A 22,657-nucleotide genomic window follows, 5' to 3' on the forward strand; every position below is an offset into this window, starting at 1 on the left:
TCATAGCCAATTAATAACCGCCAGTGAAAAAGCAGAGCCAGACCTTGGATTTATTTGACTTTTATTCCACCTACAGTAATGCATTCTTTTAATCTAAGATCATTAATAGCCTACATCTGGTTGCAATCACCATTTAGGAAAGGTTAGTTCTGATGAAGCACAAACTTAATTCTAAATATCATCTGCATGTGTGTGTATATATATATATATATATCAGAGTTTTGGGGGAGGGGAGTTAAGCAAGGGGCCCTATATAAGAAAACTCATGAAAGTGTGAATGTCACATGACTTCACTGTCAGAGTGATTGCCTCAGAACTTAACTGTACTCCTTCCTGTGCTGTTTGATCATTTCTCACACACAACTTTCAGAAGCTGAGAAGCTCTTAATCTAAAGATCATCTTGCTCTGTGCAACATTAGGACTATCCTTTTGAGGTAAACTAAGAAAATGTTTGATTTCCCCAGGAAAAGGAAGAATGCTTGAACTTTTCTTTTCTCTTTTAGTACTTTTGGACGCTTACGGAACAAATATGTCAGCAACTCCTAAGGCACAGGACCTTCAGTTATTCTATAGACCCTGCTGTGTAAAATATTTTTCCCCAGCTTGAAGGAATTTGACTTTCCAGTGTAACATGAGAAGTGTAGTGAAGTGGATAAGCAGAACGATGATCTGTAGGGATTTCCAAATTATTTAGGCATTGCTTTGTTGATGATACATCTGTGTTTTGCATGTTTGCTTTTCAGAACATGAAATGCTTCCAGAGACACATGTGCTTTCTTATGTGCCAATATAACTTATAGGAGAGAAGTTGATACAACTGATTGGTTCTGAACATGTTAATATTACATTTTAAAATTGTTTGTATACTACCAAATGTGATCATTGCAAGTGGGACAGAAAGAAGGCAAGGTTGAGAAAAGGAAACAGCTGGTTCATTAGGAATACAAGACTTGCTTTTCTTTGTCTGCAAACTGTGAACCATGTGAAGGAGGGAGGGGAGATAAAGACAAACAGATGTGTAACGTGATGCATCTTCAGCAACCGGATCAGCACCAATGCAACATTAAAATTTAAAAAGCCAGGTACATAATTAATTTATTCTGAACAAAATGATCGATGACATATATTAATTCTTATTGTATGTTAAACTTCTGTCCTATTTGATGAAAGTAGCTTCTCCACTCTTTGTGGATGCTTTAAAGGATTGGATGAATAGTGAATTACAAAAGGGTATTTTTCCCCACTGCCTGGGGTGATATAGTTTTGACACCTATACCTGAAAACTGTAAAGGGGATTTAATGGAGATTTCTAATTACAGGCTAGTGGCCGCCATCCCTTTATTCATTAAAATAATGGAAAGTTGGGTGGCTAAACAACTTGAAATGTATTTAGATTATTTTAACATATTATATTACACTCAATCAGGGTTTAGGAAGAATTTTAGTACTGAGACAGTGTTAGGAACAATTGTGATTTGAGGAAGTTCTATTTTGAGTATGGTCCAAGATGCCCTTATTATACAATTTGATTGATCAAGCACATTTTGATTTGGTGGATCATGAGGTATTGAATAATATTCTTAGTGATACAGGAATCTCAGGGAGGGTATTGGATTGGTTTTATGGATTTTTGAGCAATAGACAATATATTTTTTATTTATTTTGAGCACTTGATATACTGCAAGTGATCCTTGAGGTGACAAAATATGTGGTTTACAAGTTCTATTACAGGTACTTTGCACTGGGTTCACAATCAACGTTATACATTGTACCTGGGGCAATGGATGGCTAGTGACATGCCCAGGGTCACATGGAGCTGCAGAGGGACTTGAACCTGGTTCTTCAGGATCTCAACCCATTGCCAACCCTCAAGAAGCAGTAGGAAATGAACCCAGTTCCACAACCTACTACACTAACCATTAGGCCACTTCTTCACTCCTATATAGATTTAAGATGCATGGAGTTCTATCTGAAGGTTGCAATCCAGTTTACAGGGTCCCTCAGGGTTCCCCGCTTTCTCCAATTGTATTCAATGTTTTGATGTATTTGTTGGAAAAATACTTGAATCAGTTACAAATGGATTCCTTTGTATAGGCTGATGATATTACAATAATGTTTCCTGTGTCCAGGGATGGTGTTGGTTTCCTAGAAAAGCATCCAAGAGTATATGGATATGATAGATGTTTGGATCATATCACAAAAGTTAAAGCTGATCAGAAGTAAAACCAAATTTCTTTTATGAGAGAAAAGTAGTACTATTCAGTCTTTTCAATCATTGTTATTAATACTGGCAGATGTGTGTTGGATTTGGTAACACAGATTCTGGACTTTCAGGTAGATAACCAAATTTCTATGGAAAAAACATTGTTTTGCTTGCTAAGGAAATTGCACTTAATTAGGAAGTATTTAGAAAGTCACATCTTTAGATTAATTGCACACTCACAATTGGATTACTGTAATGTGGTGTATCCTGATTGTTCTAAGACCATTTATAAGAAAATACAAACAATTCAGAATGTAGCAGCCAGGATGATTTTTGTAGCACAGAGATGATAGGGTGACTCCACTACTTGTTAAATTACACTGGCTGCCAGTAGAGGCCATAGTTTATTTTAAAATTTGTACACTTGAATTTTAGATGGTCAGCCCCCCCCCCCCCCCCCCTCTATATGGTTCCCTCAATTCAATTACCATCTGGGGGTATGAGATTTGGATTACATCAACAGATGTTATTACATTTTCCATCACCTCTTAGGGATAAGGATAACAGGTCCCTTTCATCTTCTTTTTCATATCAAGTAGTAGTAAGGTGGAATTCATTTTGCTTTGAAATAAGGGCTATGGATTGTTTAGGAGGGTCTTAAAACCCTTTTTATTTTGGAAATTTGTATTGGATATTTAGGCAGTATTTTTGGTGCTTTAACGATGAGTTAAAGTTTTTCTTTGTTTTAATATTTGATTGTATTGAATTTCCTTGGTAATATCCAAGCTTTTTTTTTTTTTGCTTGTTACCCGCATTGAACCTATTTAAGGTAGTTGAGGGCTATAAGAGCCAGAGTAGAATATCTTAAAATGAACTCTGAACAACTCTTTAGAAATATAAAGTTGGTATTTCCATTATTTTCTTACAGTAGAGGAGAAGGGAAAGAGATATGATTACAGACGTTTTAATATCTGAAAGGTATTAATGAACAAACCTTTTTCAGAGACAGGGGAACAGTAGAACTAGAGGAAGAAGACATGACTTGAGGCTGCAGGGTGGTAGACTTAAGAGTAACATCAGGACGTACCTATCCAGAAGAGAGGGTAGTGGATGCCTAGAATACCCTCCTGCTGGAGGTGGTGGGGACAAAACCACCACTGGAATTCAAAAACACACAATAAACACAGAGGATCCCAGATGGAACTGAAGCAAAACTTAAATGAGCTTTACACTTTAAACAAGGCATAGAAGAGTGTAACCTGCATGGATTGGCAGATTATTGTAACCTACTACTCACCGGCCTCCCTCTTAGCCATCTCTCTCCTCTTCAATCAATCCAAACCTCTGCTGCGCGACTCATTTTCCACCAAAGTCGCTATGCCCACATTAGCCCTCTCCTTAAGTCACTTCAGTGGCTCCCTATCCGTTTCTGTATTCAATTCAAACTTCTCCTATTGACCTATAAGTGCATTCACTCTGCCGCTCCCCAGTACTTCTCTCCGCTCTTGTCTCCCCCTACGTTCCCCCTCGAGTACTCCGTTCTGTAGATAAATCTCTCTTATCCATCCCTTTCTCCTCTACTGCTAATTCAAGACTCCGTTCCTTTTATCTCACTGCACCCCACGCCTGGAATAGACTTCCCGAGCCTGTACGTCTAGCCCCATCTTTAGCCGTTTTCAAGTCCAAACTCAAAACCCACCTCTTTACCACTGCTTTTGACTTCTAACTCACTTACCCTGTCCTTTATCCTCACCTCTTTATTCCCTTACCCTTAATTGTTCTGTCTGTTTACCAGTCTTATCTAGAGTGTAAGCTCTTTGAGCAGGGACTATCTTCTGTGTATGGTGTACAGCGCTGCGTATGCCTTGTAGCACTATAGAAATGATAAGTAGATAGATAGATACATAGAAACAGGAAACATGATGGCAGATAAAGTCCATATGGCCCATCCATATCATCCACTATTTCCTCCTCCCCTTAGAGATCCCACGTGCCTGTCCCACGCTTCCTTGAATCAGATACAGTCCTCATCTCTACCTCCTCCACCGGGAGGTTGTTCCATGCATCTGCCACCCTTTCTGCATAGAAGTATTTCCTTAGAATACTTCCGAGTCTATCTTTTTAACTTATTCTTATGCCCTCTCATTCCAGAGTTTCCTTTCTGTTGAAAGAGACTCACCTCCTGTATATTTATGCCATGGAGATATTTAAATGCCTCAATCATATTATTTATTAGGATTTATTTACTGCCTTTTTGAAAGAACTCAAATTGGTGTACAGTAAGAATAGATCAAACATGAGCAATAGGCAATTACAGCAGCTAAAATATTCAAATAAGAATACAAAGTATTGTCAACACAATATGTAATAGAACATTTTAATTGACAGTGAAGGGTATATGCAAAGATGGAACATATAGATAGGTAAGAGAATAAGAAGAGTTAGAAAGTAAGGTGACTAATTTAAAGAAAGTTACACATGGGGTCAGAGAGATGATTAAATATCATCTCAGCTAGGAGTGGATATCTCTTCTCTTTCTTCCAAAGTATACATATTGAGGTTTGTAAGTCTGTCCCATATGCTTAATAAACAAGATGGCAAGCGATCCGCAAAATCCAACGTGGAGACAAACAAAGCAGATCAATCAGTGATATGGTTCAAAACTTTATTTTCAGAGATTCGCCCGACACAGACTGTGTTTCGCCCACAAGGGCTGCGTCAGGGGCTAATAGTCCAAGCAGGACATGAGATTGAAACGTAAAAAACCAGCAGGGTGCTTTCCTCAATCAAGGTGAGGACATCAGCTCAATACACAGGGTAAGTCTGGTCGCATCTCTCAGCAGCTGAGAGATGCGACCAGACTTACCCTGTGTATTGAGCTGATGTCCTCACCCTGCTGGTTTTTTACGTTTCAATCTCATGTCCTGCTTGGACTATTAGCCCCTGACGCAGCCCTTGTGGGCGAAACACAGTCTGTGTCGGGCGAATCTCTGAAAATAAAGTTTTGAACCATATCACTGATTGATCTGCTTTGTTTGTCTCCCCATATGCTTAATGACAGAGGCCACTGACCATTTAGTGGCCACTCTCTGGACCGACTCCGTCGTGTTTATATTTTTTTGATGGTATGGTCTCCAGAATTGTACACAGTACTCTAAATGGTTCATCACCAGAGACTTAAACAAAGGCAGGTTTGGAGTCTATTCAGAAAAAAAATATATTTAAAACATGTGCATATATTTTAAAATTAAAAAAAAAACAGTGTGCGGACAAAGAAAAAGAAGTCATTCTAGCAGTAGGACCAGATAGTTGCTTTAACAAATATCAAATACAATGGAAAAATAATTGGATTAATAAGCATTTTAAACCAGCCAGCCATAATAATGTTCCCTGAAGCTGCAAGTAACTTTGTCATAAACTTTAAAGCGGGGGACTAATGAGAGTGATTGTGATGACACATGGACTTGCACATGCCCACTAACTGGCTAGTGCCATCTTAGCCCTCCTTTCTTTGTCTGACAGAAGGGAGCTGAAAGAGAGCTTTCAGGTTTGTCTGTTTTCATACCATGGGTTTCCTGTTTGCTCCCCACAGCTGGCAGCTCCACGAAGTTACTCTCACTAAACCGCTCTCGAGGAGACCACGTGCAGACCACAGGATGATCTGCAGCAGGAGAAGCATGTACAGTGGACTTGCCCTGGCAGCCCTCGTGACACTCTTGATTGTCTGCCTCGGTCCAGGTGAGCAGCACCAGTGCACCTAGAAGGGCTTCCTAAAGTTACCGCTCAGAGGGTCCGATGCTCACAGATTCGCTATAGAAGGAAACTGTACTGCAAATCTAGCACTGACAATTGCCATAACATGCTGAAACTAAAGAGCATGCAAATTACTGCCACATTAAAATCACGGCAGTAATCTGCGGCTTAGTGCAGAATGTCAATTTTCTGTCAGTACCTGAGCTGTGATTGGTTCAGGCACTGATAGGAAAATTGACATTTAAAACAAAAATGCTATAGCTCTCTCCCCCGAGCATTGGTATCTCTCCTCCCTAAAGGTGGCCCACCTCCCCAGATCCCTCCATATCTCTGGTAGGAGGCAGGAGGGATGTCTACTCCCTCCTACCTCTGGGTGCCATCATCTTCAAAATGACAGTGCTTTGCCCTGTCCAGTGGATGCCCTGTCCCTTATATGGTAGTTAGGTCCTGCCCAGTGCATCCCAGGATGCACCGGATGGGACAGCGCCATTTTTATGTTTTCCCCTGAGGCAGCCATTCTATTGGCGAAACAGGGCTACCCTGTCGGGAATCGGGAACGAGTGCAGGAACGAACTGCGAGACACACTGCACGGAACTAAGAAAATCACGTTGGTTTCACTATCCAAGCTAAGTAACGGCTTTTGGCCGAAAATACTTTTTTGCCTTCATCAACAGTGTTTTTGAAAGGGTGTTATGATATATAAAGCATGAAAGAAGAGTATCTGGAGTTTTTTTTGAGACTAATGATTAAGGAGGTCCCCTCTCTATCTAATGTGTGTCCTTTAAACAGAGGTGTGTCCGGTTTTACTGAGGTCTTTCTTCTCCACCAACTTTCATGTTTACAAATCTATTATCACCCTTAAAACACTGGTAGATTGTACAATTTTTTAAAACAGTACTGATTGTATTCTACACATTCCGTATATTGCAGTTATCCTCCTCTTCCTCCCACGAATGCTCATCTTCAGAATTGGACAAGACATCTCTCAGAGCAGTCCGAAACTGAACCTGCCTCGACGCCGAGGAACAACGTCCTCGACAGCAGTGCCGAGAAGTCGACGGCCGCCTGGACTCCGGTGAAGCTTCCTCCACCGACGTCGAAGGGGAGTCGACCTGGTTGGCAGCTGATGCCGCAGGTGGCACCGAGGTCCAGGACATCACCACAGGCGAAGGGCCAGATACCGCTGTAGCAGATGGTATGGAAGGCGTAAGCACCACGACACCGAAGCAGACTGGTGCAGTAACCCATCCAGAAGCTCTGGAAGCAGGGCCCTGATGTGCTTGTCGAGAGCCGCTGTCGGACAAGGCTGCGGGGTCGGTATAGGAGCCGGTGGCAGAATCTGTCGAAGCTCAGGAGTAGGTATTGGGCTGCTACACCGACGCATTGGCACCTCCTGAATAAAGGGAGAGCGATCCTCTCGATGCCGACGCTTCTCGGGTGTCAAATCTCTCTATGCCCCGGCACTCCAAGCACCATTTGTCAAAGGAGAACGATGACGGTGCTTCTTCGCCTTCGCTTGATGCCTGTCATCGAGACTCCTCGGTACCGATGAGGAAGACGTGGAATCCTCATGTCTCCTCGGGGCCGGGTCAGACAAAGGTCGGTCCCAGGGGGCCTACATAACAGAAGGCCTCGAGACAGGTGGAGACCCACTTGATGCCTCACTGCTCCCAGCACGAGTTGGTCGTTACGCAGCCATTACCTTCGCTCCCCATGTGGACGCCACTGACCTCGGTACCGATATCGATGTCGAAGGACCGGACTGAGCCCCAAAAAGCTTCTCTCGTTGTGCCTCTCAAGACACTTGGGTCCGTTTCTTCATGCGAAGACACAGACTGCAAGCGGCTGGGCTATGGTCGGGCCCAAGGCACTGGATACACCAAGCGTGACATGGTCCGGTTGCACCAAGTACAACGTTTGAAGCCGCTGGGTGTCTTCGATGACATGGAAGAAAAAACGGCTTTGGTGAAATCAAAAGACGCGATTGTGCCTGTTAAAAGAAAAAAGGGCACAAAAAGAAGGGAACAAGCCGGCCACGTCGAAAAACAATGGAAATGTGAAAAGGGGCAAAAAGTAAAGAAAACTACAGGAGTTTGTTTTGTTTTAAAACTGTAATCATACACCAAAGAAAGAAAGAAAGAAAGAAACCAACACAGAAAACTCTTTCCCGGGCCTGCGAGGAGCGGGGAAAAATTTGACTGCACCTCACCGCGGAGAAAAAATAACAGCGGGAACGCTCATGCAACGGGCGGGAAGCTGATCCATGCATGCGCGCCAGAAGACTCTGGCAAGATTTTTTAAATATTTTGCTTGCAAAATGGCTGGTTCCTGAGCCGACGCGGACGTTGACCCACATGTGAGAACAAGCAGCCTGCTGTCCTCGTAGAATTTGTATTACATTTGAACGTTATTTCAGGCAAATTCATTCATAGTTTATTCTACACTGAGTTGATAAAGGGAGTCTAGCACTTCAAAACTAATGGCAAATAAGTTAATCAAATAAAAAAACGTCCTGACTACAACTTATTTACTTTTCTTTCTGGGGCTGTTTATTTTAGGAAACTCTAGGGTGAGAAGCCTGTATTGGTGCAGTTCAGCTTTGTGACAGGTGGTGTCAGCAGAGGCTGCAGTTACACTGGTACATTGCACATACCTTTTCTGAACTTTAAGGTTCATTTTAGCAGGCCAGAAATGTCACAGCGTACCAATATGAGGGAGCAGCAGATATAAGGAATGCGAGAATAAGGATACATTTCTGTATTCAGGAGTGCACTGCTCAGTTACGAAATCCCAACATGATCTGTTGGGCCTGAGACTCTAATCATTCTGATAACCAGCCAGTAATCTCATTTGGGTATGTTGTAACTTTTATATCCTTTGATACTGTACCACATATACTGATGGCTAATTTTTGTGTTTTATCTAGTTGGTTCCCAAGGAAATAAACTCAGGATGATGCTCCAGAAACAAAATGGTAAGACGCTGTTTAGGTCATTAGTAATGTTGTATGTTGTTGTACTAGTTTTATCTATTTTTATTTATTTTTAGTTTATACAGGATTTCTCCCCTCTGCTACCTTCCCAAGAAAACTGCCCCTTTGCTACCTGGGGGCTAGAATGGGAGCTTTCTCTGAAGCTGAGCCCCTCCTGTCTGCCCTTGTGTACAATATGCATAATAGTGATTGCCCTAAAGGACAGCTATAATCTCTGCTAGGGTTATCAGCAGAATAACGAAATGCTGCCAAACTACTGGCTCAGGGATCAATGCAGTAAAGCCATATGCCGATAGCTGAGCGTGCGGCTTCTCCCACGAGATTAGCGAGAAAATATTCTGTAGTGATGCAGTAAGCTAATGAGATGCAAGTTCAAAGCACACAGAACTCGCATGCTAGTCAGAGAAAATCTGTCGAACATCTGTCAAAGGTTCTTTGGTAAGGGTGGCTGCATTGTGCACATGTCTGACGGAAACAAAAGTGCTAGCACACATCTGCACAAAATTAGCCTCACAAAATTTTCTTGCACATAAAATATTTGTGAGGATAATATTTACATAAAGAAAAGGCACAGATGTGGCTGGCACTTTCATTCTTTTTAAACACTACACTGCCACAAACTTGGCAGTGAATTCCTCAAATTGTGCATGCGTTAAAATCCCCTGTTTACTTCTGTGCATTGTAGGAATCCCTAATGGCCTGATTACCCTTTATTTTATTTTTTTATATTATTTTATAATTTTCAAAAACAATTTCTTCAAGCATAATTTGAGATGGAAAAATAATACTGATTACAAAACAAATCTACATATTCGTTAGAACAAGGAAAAAGCTTTAGGAAAACTAATACAATATCATCTTTAAATGGAAAAGAAGGGAGGAGAGGAAAAATCCCATGATCTGTAGAATTCAAGGGGCAAAAAGGAAAAGAAAAAGAAGCATCAAGTAGGAACACCAAAAATTAGGAGGTAACAACAACCAGAAGAACTGACGGGGACTTCCTGCCTTCAGTAAAACTTTTTAATTGTTTAGTGTCAAAGAAAACAAAATTACCACCCTCAAATTTAATACATTTTCAAGGAAATTGTAGGAAAAAAGTAGTTCCCAGAGCTACCACTTGCAGGCGCAAAGCCAAAAAGGCCTTGAGTCTCACCTGTGTAGGTCTACAGAAATCAATCAATCAATAAATAAATATATATGTTGACTCAAAAATAAAGCATCTGTATAGCGGAATTAAAGTCTCAAAACCCACTTGCAATCAGGTTCAAGGGCAATTGTAGCTATCAGTGTTGCACAGGAGAGAGAGCTTCCCGTTGAGAATTTTCCAGAAAGTAAGTCAACTCCAAACTATCACCTGATACATCCGTAGGCCGACTCCCAGTTCTTATAAAGTACACTCTTGAAATAGGAGGCATGGTTTCCTGTGAAATTTGTAAAATTTCCTGGAGATATTTTTTAACCATTTCAATAGGTGACAAAGGAGATTTTGGAAAAATCCACAAATCTCAAGTTCAGACGCCTCCACTGATTTTCAGTGGCTTCCAACTTATTGGATGGAGGAGTGGCTTAGTGGTTAGAGCACCAGTCTTGCAATCCCGAGGTGGCCAGTTCAAATCCCACTGCTGCTTCTTGTGATCTTGAGCAAATCACTTAACCCTCTATTGCCTCAGGTACAAACCAAGATTGTGAGCTCTCCTGGGACAGAGAAATATCCAGTGTACCTGAATATAACTCACCTTGAGCTACTACTGAAAAAGGTGTGAGCAAAATGGAAATTAAAAAAAAAAAACGTTATCCTTAATCAATGCCTGTTGAACAAATTGTAGCTTGCAAACCTGCTATTCAAAATTCCCCAGGGAGCTAACATTACTCAATCCCTTCTTAGACTCTGTCACTTGGATTGTAATAAATCAAGTTTCTCCATAAAAGTATACATACACTCCAACAAAGACTTCTCCATTTTTGCCTATGGCTGCCAATACCTCTCTCCTTCTTGTATTCGATACTCCAGTTGCCTGGATTACACAAGGCTGTGGCCTGCTGGTACTGGAACTTCTTCCACTCCCAGAGGAAACTCCATCTCCAAGACTGCCTGGAACACCAGCCACTGCAAAGTCACTTTCAGGAGCCAAACTAACCGCAGAGATGGTCCTGTTATTTAACTTCGGAGCAGATATGCCATCTGACCGAGCTCCGACTTCAAGAACCCCTCCTTCATTTTAATATACTGTGCACCTATATGTAACACACATGATAATTTCTGCAGTGAACCCCTTTTTGCATCACATCCAGTAAGTGCATGCAGAACACTCAGTAACCATACAGCCCATGGCAGCTTTGTGCATCGGTTCAACATTTCATCCTAAGACTGAATTCTTCCCCACAGGGTGCATAACATCTAAAAAGGCAATTATGTGAGGAATAAATACCCTTGGGGTGGGTGGGTCAGTGGCGTAGCCAGACAGCCAGTTTTGGGTGGGCCTGAGCCCAAAGTGGGTGAGCACAAAATTTTCTCTGCTCCGCCCTCCCTCCACCACTATACCCACCATTTCTCCCTCCTCTCCACCCCTATGCCTACCATTTCTCCCCCTCCCCACCTATCCCCTCTGTATGCAGCATGTGACCCTCCCCTCCACCTCATACACAGCCAAGACTTCTCCCTTCCTCACCCCTCCACCCCTTTGCTGCATCTCTCCCTTTTCCCCCCGTGCATCTCCCTCACCCACCAACCAAGCCTCATCTTTCCATCTTCCCTCCCCCCTGTGCAGCATCTTTCTTTCCATCTTCCCTTCCCCCTGTGCAGCTGCTGTGTCCCCCCATCTTCCCTCCCCCATGCGACATCTTCCCCCCCCCCCCCCCCCGTGCAGCTGCAGCATCTCACCCTCCTTGCAGGCCCGCCCAGCAGCAAAGTTCCTGACGGCGATTCCAGTCGCGATTCCCACACGCTGCCTGCCGCCCAACAATCTCCTCGCGCTACTAAGCGCTAACCCGGAAGTCTCTCCTGCAGAGGAGAGACTTCCGGGTTAGCGCTTAGTAGCGCGAGGAGATTGAGCGGCAGCCGGCACTGGCAGGCAGCGTGTGGGAATCGCTGCGACTGGAATCGCCATCAGGAACTTTGCTGCTGGGCGGGCCTGACCCGAAATTGGGTGGGCCCAGGCCCACCCGGGCCCGCCCGTGGCTACGCCCCTGGGGTGGGTAGGACTATTATATTTTGAGTTGCAAGGGAGCCAGTTGCATAGGAAATACTGTGCAGGTGAAGGAAGACTATCAACATTTCCTAAAAACTAATATCCAACATCATGAAGTACTGAAGCTGAAAATTAATTATTTCAACAAGACAGTGATCCAAGATATACCTCCAAAGCAACCATGAAGTATTTAAGGAAAGAAAGATGACGGTTTTAAAAGTCCCCATAATTTATTACTGGACATCTATGGTGGAGACCTGAGCTATGCAGTCCATGCAAGGAGACCTAACAATATTTCCGAGTTAGAAGGGTTGTGCAAGACTTTTAGCAGGCTAAAGGAAATGTTTATGGATGAGAATACTAAAAGGAAACGTTAAGACAATCCAGGAATGTAAGACCTTTGAATCACAATGATGAAATATTTTGACATCCACCAGACAGGACTTAACAAAGATCTGGGTTTTCTATCCCATTATAAACCATAAAATTATACTGCTTTGTCACCTTCTTATCAGCCGTCCATCTCTCCCTGCTTCTCACCCGCCCAGCTCTCCCTGTTTCTCACCTAACCTACCCCACCCTCTTCCTGTGAGACTATCGTTGGAATACTTTTGTGTTTCACTTATGTATTCTGATATTTGTCAACATTTGCTCATTTCTGATCTGAAGAAGAAGGGTTACCTTTGAAAGCTAATCATAAAATGTATTAAGTTAGTCCACTTAAAAAAGTATCATCTTATTTTCTTTTCCATATTTTGTTTCATTTCTATTTATTACCTTTAAAAGTGCACTAACAAAGCTACCACATCATTTTACTCAGGAAATGTTTGGACGTTGCTATTTCTGCTAAAGGAAGCATTATGAAAACGTTTTTGCACCTGACATATTCAGTTTTCATATTTTGGATCTATAAAACAACTCCAAATCAATAGCATTTATGCAGTAAAATTTGCAGAAACTGTCACTTTTAATTTTGCTTCATGTAGAGGTTGTTTCTTCTTCTGTTGACTTAGGGGTCCTTTTACTAAGCTGTGGTAAGCAGTAATGCATGCTTGTCGCTGCAAACAAAATGCCTTACTGTAGGCACAGTCAGGCATCTTGCAGTAAAATAAAGTTTATTTTTTAGCATTGGGGTGGGTCTGGGGGTGGAGAGTGGATGTATTCTGCACTAATAGGCAGATGATCAAAAGCGCGTTTGCTCCCACTACATGATCAGAGCTGGTAAGCACTGTAACAATGAACTCGCCATCTCTGAACGCAGTGAGCATGCAAATGCATGCTAAAGAGGGCATTATCCCTATGCTAGCTCAGTGCTGGCATTAGGGTCTGAAAGTCTGGTGGAGCTCCAGACCCCCCCCCCCCCCACCTCGACACAGGGCTGGAGGGCCTCCAGACACCCCCCCCCCCTAAAAAAAAAGATAAAGTCCCTGGTGATCCAGTGTGACTCTAGTAGCCTCTCTCCACCCACCCTGGTGGCCTAGTGCTCCCCAAGCCCCCGACCTCACCATACCTGTAAACTGAAGAAGGGAGTAGCACTCCTTCCTTCTGCGAATACTGCCTTCAAAATGGCGGTGCCCTGCCTGCATAGTGCATCCTGGGATGTGATGGGTGGAGCTTCCCTAACAGGGCAGGTGGAGGGGGCTACTAGGGTCACACTGGACCACTATGGATTTGATCTTTCTTGTGGGGCGAGGGTGGGAGGGTCCACCAGACCTCCAGCCCTGTGTCAGAAGGGGGTAAGGGGTTTGGAGATCCACAATAAATATTTATGAGAGATTTTCATACATAGAAGGAGGTGCAATCTCTCTCATGAATATTCATCATGGATATCCTGAAAACCTGACTGACTAGTGTGCCTCCAGGACAGGTTTGGAAACCATTACATTACATTACAAATCCAGTATATAAAAAAAAAATTAAGTGGGCAGTTTTTCCATCATCATCTTAGTGCACTATATCATAATAGATGAATCAATAAATTGAAGGTGGCTTAAGATGGCGCAGTAGTGAACAAATTTTAGGACCTTTCCAGCCGGTTGGTTTCTCATGTTCTAGGCTGCGCAATTTGGTTTGCTATCCGCTAAACACTTATGAAATATCACAAAATAAAACAGAAATAATTTTCAGGAATTAGAGAGAATTAAACGTCTTTTTAATTACTCACCCACCAGCACAGCATTAGACATCAGTTTCAAGTTATAACAAACTTACAAAATCTAACATCAGTACCTCTGGTAATTATAAGTAATTAGACTAATTAGATAAAGAAGGAAGAAAAGTTTGTTCCTCATACAAAGGTCACAGAACAGAGAGAAAGCAGAGAAAAGGCAGAGACAGAAAGAATGAATGAAAGAAAGATTCATAGCTATAGAGAATTAGTTTCTATCAAGGTGGGAAAAGTAAAAACCCCCTTGGGAAAAACCATAGGCCGTTGGAAGGATCTGAAACACTCTCTCTCCAAGCATGCCTGGTTTTTCAGAGTTTTATAGGCTGTTGTGAGCAACCATCTTTCCTCTACCCTGGACCAATCATAGGTGCTGCACATGGGCTGGAGCCTTGTAATTGGAACTGTCATATGTGCTGGAAGCTTGCAATTTGTCCTTGCAGCACCTTATAACTTTTGTAACAGGATATACCAGGTATCTGAATTGCCTTAGCAACATGAGACCTCATCATAGCATGTGACCAGCCAGAAATTCCTTCATGTAGCTGATAGGAAAAAGAGAGTTTTGGGGGATGGGAAATAGTGCAGTATACCTGAAATAAAACTTAATTATAGACACTCAGAATACTTACAATTGACATATGTTAGGTATATTTGCATGCACAGGGGACATAGTATGTTGAAAGTTTTCGTGCTTAAGTAGTGGCTGCCTATGGGAATCTGAAGATAGATCTATTTATCTACTACTGACAGCCTTTATTTTGTCTTTTTAAGGTTTATTGTAACGGTTCCCAAACCTGGTCCTGGAGGCACCTCAGCCAGTCAGGTTTTCAGGAAATCCACAAGAAATATTCAAGAAAGATATATGTATACACTTCCTCCACTGCATGCAAATCTCTCTCATTCATATTCATTGTGGATATCCTGGAAACCAGAATAGCTGGGTGTCTCCTGCAGACTGGGTTGATAATCTCTGGTATAAGGTAACCTAAGACATGCTGTTTTCTTGGATTCATGTGATGGTTCCAGGTGCAGCTCCAGCCAAGACTGAAGTATCTGTCTCAGAAAATAAAGCCAAGGAGTTTCTAGGTACCCTAAATCGTCAGAAACGTCAGTTGTGGGATAGAACTCTGCCTGACGTGCAGCAGTGGTATCAGCAATTCCTCTACCTGGGCTTTGATGAAACTGTAAGTAGCTATGTCATTTCTAGCTGTGCAACATGAATGTCACGTCTCAGCTTCTTGGCTAAGATCAAGGGGCTCTTGGCCTTCTCGGCCTTGCTGGAGATGAAATGCGGTCGATTATGTGGAAGTGGAGGCTTTAGTGCAATGGCACCCACCCCACTTGGAATATGCTAATGCGGAGGGTAATTTAATAGGAGGTTCACCTACGTTAAGAGGGTAAGAAAGTGCCTAGTTTATAAAGACACACTGGGGCCCTTTCAGCGCAGTTTAGTTAAAGGTGGCCTGCAGTATTACAAGCATGTGCATTTCCCACATGCTGAGGCCACCTTTTAACACGAGGGTAAAATGGCTGACTTTTGTATATTAGCAATAATGGCCACTCTCTAATTTTTCCATTAGCACATGAGCTCTTAACTACACTTATTTTCTGGGTGGTAAGGGCTCAAATGCTAATCACACACTAATGTGTTAGCGTGCAGCAATGCCCACATGCTAACTCATTAATGCTGAACACACCCACTCTCTGCTCCCAAAGGGCATAGCCAGACTTCAACAGTAGGGGGGTCCAGAGCCAAGGTGAGGGGGCACATTTTAACCCCTCCTCCCGGCGCCGCCGACCCCCCCCGCCCGCCATTGCCGACACCTCCAAAAAGTTTGACCCCCCCCCCTGCCGTCGCCTACCTTTGCTGGCATTTCCCACGTGCTAAAAAATAATTGTACTTCTTAGCGCTGGGAGCAGGGGCGTAGCTGCTATGGGACCAAGGGGGCCTGGGTCCCCGTAGATTTGGGCCTGAACCCCCTGCCGGCAACCCTCTCAACCCCCCTCCCGCCGTCTGCTACCTTTGCTGGCGGGGGACCCCAACCCCCGCCAGCTGAAGTCTTCTTCCTTCGTTTGGTTTCTGACTGAGTCTGACGTCCTACATGTTGTACGTGCAGGACGTCAGACTCAGTCAGAAGAAACCAAATGAAGGAAGAAGACTTCGGCTGGCAGGGGTTGGGGTCCCCCGCCAGTAAAGGTAGCAGGCGGCGGGAGGGGGGGGGGGTTGAGAGGATCACCGGCAGGGGGTCCAGGCCCAAATCTACGGGGACCCAGGCCCCCGTGGCCCCATAGCAGCTACGCCCCTGCTCCCAGCGCTAAGAAATACAATTATTTTTTAGCACGTGGGAAATGTGTTTACACAGCAAAACTATTGCTGGACGCCTCAGCGTACCCCATGGTAGGCGTTCTTGACCTGCAGTAAGCACATGTTAGTGCTTACTGCAGCTTAATGAAAGGGCCCCACAGGCACCTTTGTGTGTTGATAACACTAGAATTAAATTATGGCTATTTTGAAGCCATGGACATTTATACCTAGTCAGGAGCAGGTGTAAATGCTCATGTGTCCATGAGTATTACAGACTTATCGCTTTCCCTGCTTGTTAGTAAGATCATAAAGGAGATAAAAAGAAATGTTCTCCAATATTCAATGCTATTTACTAATACTACTTATTTCTATAGCGCTACCGGATGTAAGCAGTGCTTTACACTAGAACATGGAAAGACAGTCCCTGCTCAGAGCTTACAATCTAATTAGGACAGACAGACCGGACAAGTGAGGGATAAGGGTTAGGACAGACAGGACATTAATCAGCCAGAATGGCTGTAGACTGGTTAAATAGCACCTAAACGGCTATCCACTGATATGCAGCAGGGGATAACTGGCTATCCACAGCTGAACATCCCTGGTTAGCAGCTAGCTGGTTATATCGCCTGATATAACAGGCTATCTGCCTATTTTTAAAGCCAATTTAGTGGTCATATTTGGCCATGTGAAAAGGTGGGATATCTTTGGCTAATTTAAAGATAACCGGCTCTGAATATCATAATTAGATTGTAAGCTCTGTCAGGCAGGGACTGTCTCTTCATGTTCAAGTGGATAGCGCTGTGTACGTCTAGTAGTGCTATAGAAATGATAAGTAGTAGTAGATTTAGCTGGGTATCTTTAAACTGGCCAAAAATAAAACGGATATTCAATGCACTAGAAACGGCCTGGCATTGAATATCTGGGCTCGGCTCAGCACCGACGGTGGGAGTTAGCTGCTCTAATTCTCACAGTCTGAATATCAGCCCCATGGTCTGTTAGTTTTCCTCAAATTAAATACTGAAAAAACTAAACTTCTCTGGTTTATTTCTAAATTGGATTTGAAACCAAAGGTAATGGACACTACCTTCAAGGGTTCTGGGGATGATTTTAGATTCTAGTCTGAGCATGGAACCTCAAACTAATACTTTAATTCAAAAAGCCTTTTTTAAGCTTAGACATTTGAGATTAATTTGCTCATGCTTTAAGTACATAAGTATTGCCACACTGGAACAGACCAAAGGTCCATCAAGCCCAGCATCCTGTTTCCAACAGTGGCCAATCCAGGTCACAAATACCTGGCAAGATCCCAAAAAAGTACTAAACATTTTATACTGCTTATCCAAGAAATAGTGGATTTTCCCCAATTTAATAATGGTCTATGGACTTTTCCTTTAGGAAGCCATCCAAACCTTTAAACCCTGCTAACTGCTTTTACTACATTCTCTAGAAACAAATTCCAGAGGTTAATCACATGTTGAGTGAAGAAATATTTTCTCTGATTCATTTTAAATTTACTACTTTGTAGCTTCATTATGTGCCCCCTAGTCCTAGTATTTTTGGAAAGAGTAAACAAGTGATTCATGTCTACCGGTTTCACTCCACACATTATTTTATAGATCTCTATCATATCTCCCCTCAGCTCTCAGATTATTTTAGAGTATTGGTTCAGATGATAATTTTTTCATCCCTCAATTATTGTAACTCTTTGTATTTGGGTATCTCATACTACGGAAAAAGCTTTGTCTGATGCAGCACATATTGAGTTTAAGATTTGTTTGGTTGTATAAAATTTTGTGCTTCATTAGTGGGTTCGTCTCCTACATGTTGTAGTTATTCTTTTTTGCTTTTGGCTTTTCCTTCTGTGAAAGGTTGGGTCAGTTTATGAAAGATCCTTTCCATATTTACTCAGTAAAGATGTGGAATTCTCTGCCTTTAAATATTCAGTTGGCTCCTGCTTATGTTTATTTATTTTTTAATTATTGCAATCTTATCTGGTTGGGAAATATAAGACTAGTAAAAAAGGCCCGTTTCCGTAACAAATGAAATGGGTGCTAGCAAGGTTTTCTGCGGAGTGTGTATGTTTGAGAGAGTATGTTTGAGAGAGTGTCTTTGAGAGTGACTGTGTGAGAGAGAGAGAGTGTGAATGTGCAAGTGTGGGTGTTTGACAGAGTGGAAGTGGGTGTGAGTGTGTCTGTGTGTGTATGTGAGAATGAGTGTGTGCGAGTGCGTATGTGAGACAGTGATTGTCCTCCCCTCTCCCCCCTCTCAGGTCTCAGGACCCCCTCCCCTGTGGTCTGAGGACCTCCCTTCCCTCCCTGTGTTCTTAGGTACCCCCCTTCTCTCCTCTCTGGTCTTAGGGACCCCCCCCCCTTTCCCCCCGGCTCTGGTCTTGGGGACCCCCTCCCCGGCTCTGGTCTTAGGGCCCCCTTCCCCCCCCTTCTTGTCTCTGGACCTCTGAGATTGAGTGTAATTGTGTGTTTTTGAAAGATTGAGAGAGCGTGGCAGGCAGCAACAGTGTGTTTTTTTTATTTTTGTTTTTGTGACAGCCTTCCTCCATTTCCTTTCATTGTAGTCTCCCCTTCCATTTCCTTGCACCTGACATTTAACTTGTTAATTCAGTGGCTGTGTTTGTTTGTTTTTTCTTCTTTCACTGAGGTGGGAGTGTGTGTAGAAGTAAAAGGGGAGCCAAGCGCTGCATCTAATCGAGAGCGTGTCTGACACGGTCAGAAGAGTGTGGACAGGCCCTTCTCCCCTCTGCCTCTTTCCACTTTTATGCCCCTTAGAGGTGAACCTCTGCTGTTAGGTTTTACTTTGCTGTCACCGAGTTCCCAGAGGAAACAGAGAAGGGGGAAGTGAGGCAGAGTGAGATTTCTTCCCGGGTTAACGGAGGTGCATTGCTGGCAGCAGGTCTGGTCTCAGATGGGATACAGGCCAGCCCAGTGCAAGAGAGAGAGCCTGATTAGCACAGGGGGGGGGGGGGGGGGAGGGAGGAACAACTGAGCCTGCTAAGCAGCTCCCCGCCTTAGGGAAGGAGGAAAAGCAGAGACTGCAAGGCACAGGAAGGGCCGGGTTAACCCCCGTGGTGTATGGAGGAGGGTGTGCGGGGGGGGGGGGGGGGGGGGGGTTGTGTATCGGAGGGGTCTGCTTCTGTAGTTCTGTTTCTCTTCGTAAACCCGTGTTGGCTATGCAGACCGTGTAGTTTGCTGGTGCGACTTTGAGGGGGTGGGGTGGGGGTGGAGGGTGGAGCAGGTGTTTTTGATAGTTCCGCGATGCATGTGTTCCGATTTGTTCAGTGTCTGCTCCGCCCTCTACGTCATCACGTTCTGATGTGAGGGCGGGGCAGACAGACTGTGATCTTACAGCTTCAACTTTAGAATGTTGGGAAGAAATTTCTGAGGCTTCATTAGAACATTGGAGGTGCGTTTTATATAGAGAGATTGATGGATTAATGAAATAAGTTTTCTTTTATATGTTTTTTGTTGGTTATTTTATATTTTTTTAAATTGGTTGTTATCCACCTTGAACCTGCGATTACAGGGGTTTTGCGGGTTATAAATACTGTAGCATAGCTTAGCATAACTCTGCCCAAACGCCACTCCAAAACATGCCTACATATGGGTTGTGTAAAAGTATCGATCGACAAACACAGAAGAAAACAAACCTTCGCACTGGTAAAACCAAAGAACAAAGTCACAGCGAAGGAGACAAAGTAGATGATGGCAAAAATCTTCTACTGTACTCTAAAAAGTTCACAGCAAAAGTTTATTAATAAACCTGGACTCGACACGAGTCGTGTTTCGGCCACTCTGGCCTGCCTCAGGAGTCCCTAAGTATGCACATTCCTGGCAGCATGCATACTTTTTATATGTATAACCTATTCAGTAAATTTATAGAATCTGTTTTAGGTGCAAAAAGTTTACAAAATTACCCTCATAATGTCCACTAACAGAGTGGGAAGATTAAACCTCTAGGTAAATTAATTCTAGACTATAGGCACTGGCTCTATAATTTCCATTTATTGGAAACAGATATTTATTAGAATTTTATTGCCTTTTTGAAGAAATTCACCAAAGTGGTATACAGCGAGGATAAGCTGTATATAGGCAAAAGATAATTACAGCGGTAAAAATATTCAAACAATACACATTGGGGCCCTTACACTTAGCGAACTAACAGAATTAGCACACACTAAATGCTAAGAAGCCCATAGGTATAAAATGGGCTTCTTAGCATTTTGCACGTGCTAATTTCATTAGTGCGCACTAAGCTTTAGTAAAAGGGCTCCTATTATGTCATAATATGCTACTTATGTCAACACAATACACTTACAATAGCTTAATTGACCGCATAGGGTATAAGCGGAGGTGGAATATATTGACAGATATAAAACAGGAGATAATAGAAATAAGGGTAACTAACATAAGGAAATATTGCACAAAGGGTAACAAAAGGAAATATTGCATGAAGTCAGAAAAGGTGCATGAATATGATCTCAGCTAGAGGAGTAGATAAGCAAGTCTTGTTACAGTATGTGCATCTGGTGTTAGTCCTTGTGTCTGTGACTAGCTAGTCAGTTGTTTCTTTCATTAAAGGCTTGGGAGGAGAGTCAAGTTTTTGCATAATTCCTGAAGCAGAGAGTCTTGTATTAAACAAAGCCCTTCTGTGTGTGCAGTGCATTCTAGAGTGTGTGTGTGTGTGTGTGGGGGGGGGGGGGGGGTCCTACTCCAGTGAAGGCTCATTGGAGGGTGCCATGTCATGTGATTTCATTAAGAATATTCCTTGGGGGGGGGGGGACCTTAGCAACCTGTTCTTCAACTAAACTGGCCTGTTTCCTTCAAGGGCCTAGAACGCAGGGGCATAGCCTCTTCTGCCCGCTCTCCCCGTCCGCATGGTCTGCTCACTTTTACTGCCCTGAAGCACGTTCTGCCTCCAGCACCGGCGATTTCCATAGCCAGCCTTCTGCCAGCGCGCGTCGTTGGGGCCTCTTCTCAGGCGCGTCCCACCGTTGCGGAAAACAGGAAGTACCTGAGAAGAGGCTCTGATGACGCGCGCTGGCAGAAGGCTGGCTATGGGAATCGCCGGTGCTGGAGGGAGAACGGCGCTTCAGGTCAGTAAAAATGGGGGGGGGGGGGGGGGGTAGCGGGTGGAGAGGAAATGCGGCGGCGGGCGGATGGAGAGGAAATGTGGCAGTGGTGCCACTGACAGACCCCCGTGTATACTTAGTTCATGCGTATAAACTGAGCATGCACGGAAGCTGTTAGTATCAGCAGCTGAAATGTGCTGCCAACTGCCCCAGGTTTGAGACAATTTGGTGGGGGGGGGGGGGGGGGGTTCTGGGGAGGACTGTTCAAGCTGGCAGGGCTTCGGGATCCCTGCCAGCTGCACCATGTGCACTGGCACTAGGTGGGCCCCCTGTCAGCCCATGGCTACGCTAATGTTTTTAGCACCCTTGTCTGATTTAATCACATTCAATTCCAAACGCCCTCTGAAATAAAATAGTTTTCAAAGCTTTAAACAATTCTAAATTCAGTCTGGGTCATTAGCAATTTTTTTCTTTTTTACAGAAATTTGAAGATGATGTCTCCTACTGGATGAGCCTAGGTCGCCGCGGTAATGAATATTATGGTGGTTATTACCAGCATCATTATGATGAGGATGCGCCTATCGGGCCTCGCAATCCACATACCTTCAGGCATGGAGCAGGTGTCAACTATGATGACTACTAATTTTATTACTCTCAGTGTAACCAACAGAGCATTGTAGTTTATGATGCAGGCAGTTTAGACTATATTGTACATTCAAATAAGCTTTTTTTTTTAAACTCTTCATTTTAAATAAAAGTACATTAAAAATAAAATGAAAAAATAAAAACCCAGTGTAGAACATCAGTTCATCCAAAGTTACTTGTATTGCTCTTTCTACAGTTTTTAGCATATCATGTTTGACATCACACGAGTCCCTACAAGACAGTAACTGAAAGGGAATTACCAAAAATTAAATAAATAAATAATCTGTTCTATAGTGAGGGAAACAGTTTGCAAGCCTTT

The 22,657-nt window shown here is 43.3% G+C and overlaps 1 protein-coding gene across 1 annotated transcript; it reads left to right on the forward strand.

Annotated features, from left to right (window-relative positions):
• Window positions 1–305: 305 nt before the first annotated feature.
• Window positions 306–22,426, forward strand: ECRG4 (ECRG4 augurin precursor). Its single transcript, XM_030199558.1, has 5 exons — window positions 306–435; window positions 5,797–5,942; window positions 8,885–8,932; window positions 15,332–15,489; window positions 22,175–22,426. The coding sequence occupies exons 2-5, from the start codon at window positions 5,861–5,863 to the stop codon at window positions 22,334–22,336; spliced, it is 450 nt and encodes a 149-aa protein (XP_030055418.1). The 5' UTR covers window positions 306–435; window positions 5,797–5,860; the 3' UTR covers window positions 22,337–22,426.
• The last annotated feature ends 231 nt before the right edge of the window (window positions 22,427–22,657 follow it).

This window comes from Microcaecilia unicolor, chromosome 4 (assembly GCF_901765095.1).
Source record: "Microcaecilia unicolor chromosome 4, aMicUni1.1, whole genome shotgun sequence".
In the NCBI taxonomy this organism is placed as follows: domain Eukaryota; kingdom Metazoa; phylum Chordata; class Amphibia; order Gymnophiona; family Siphonopidae; genus Microcaecilia; species Microcaecilia unicolor.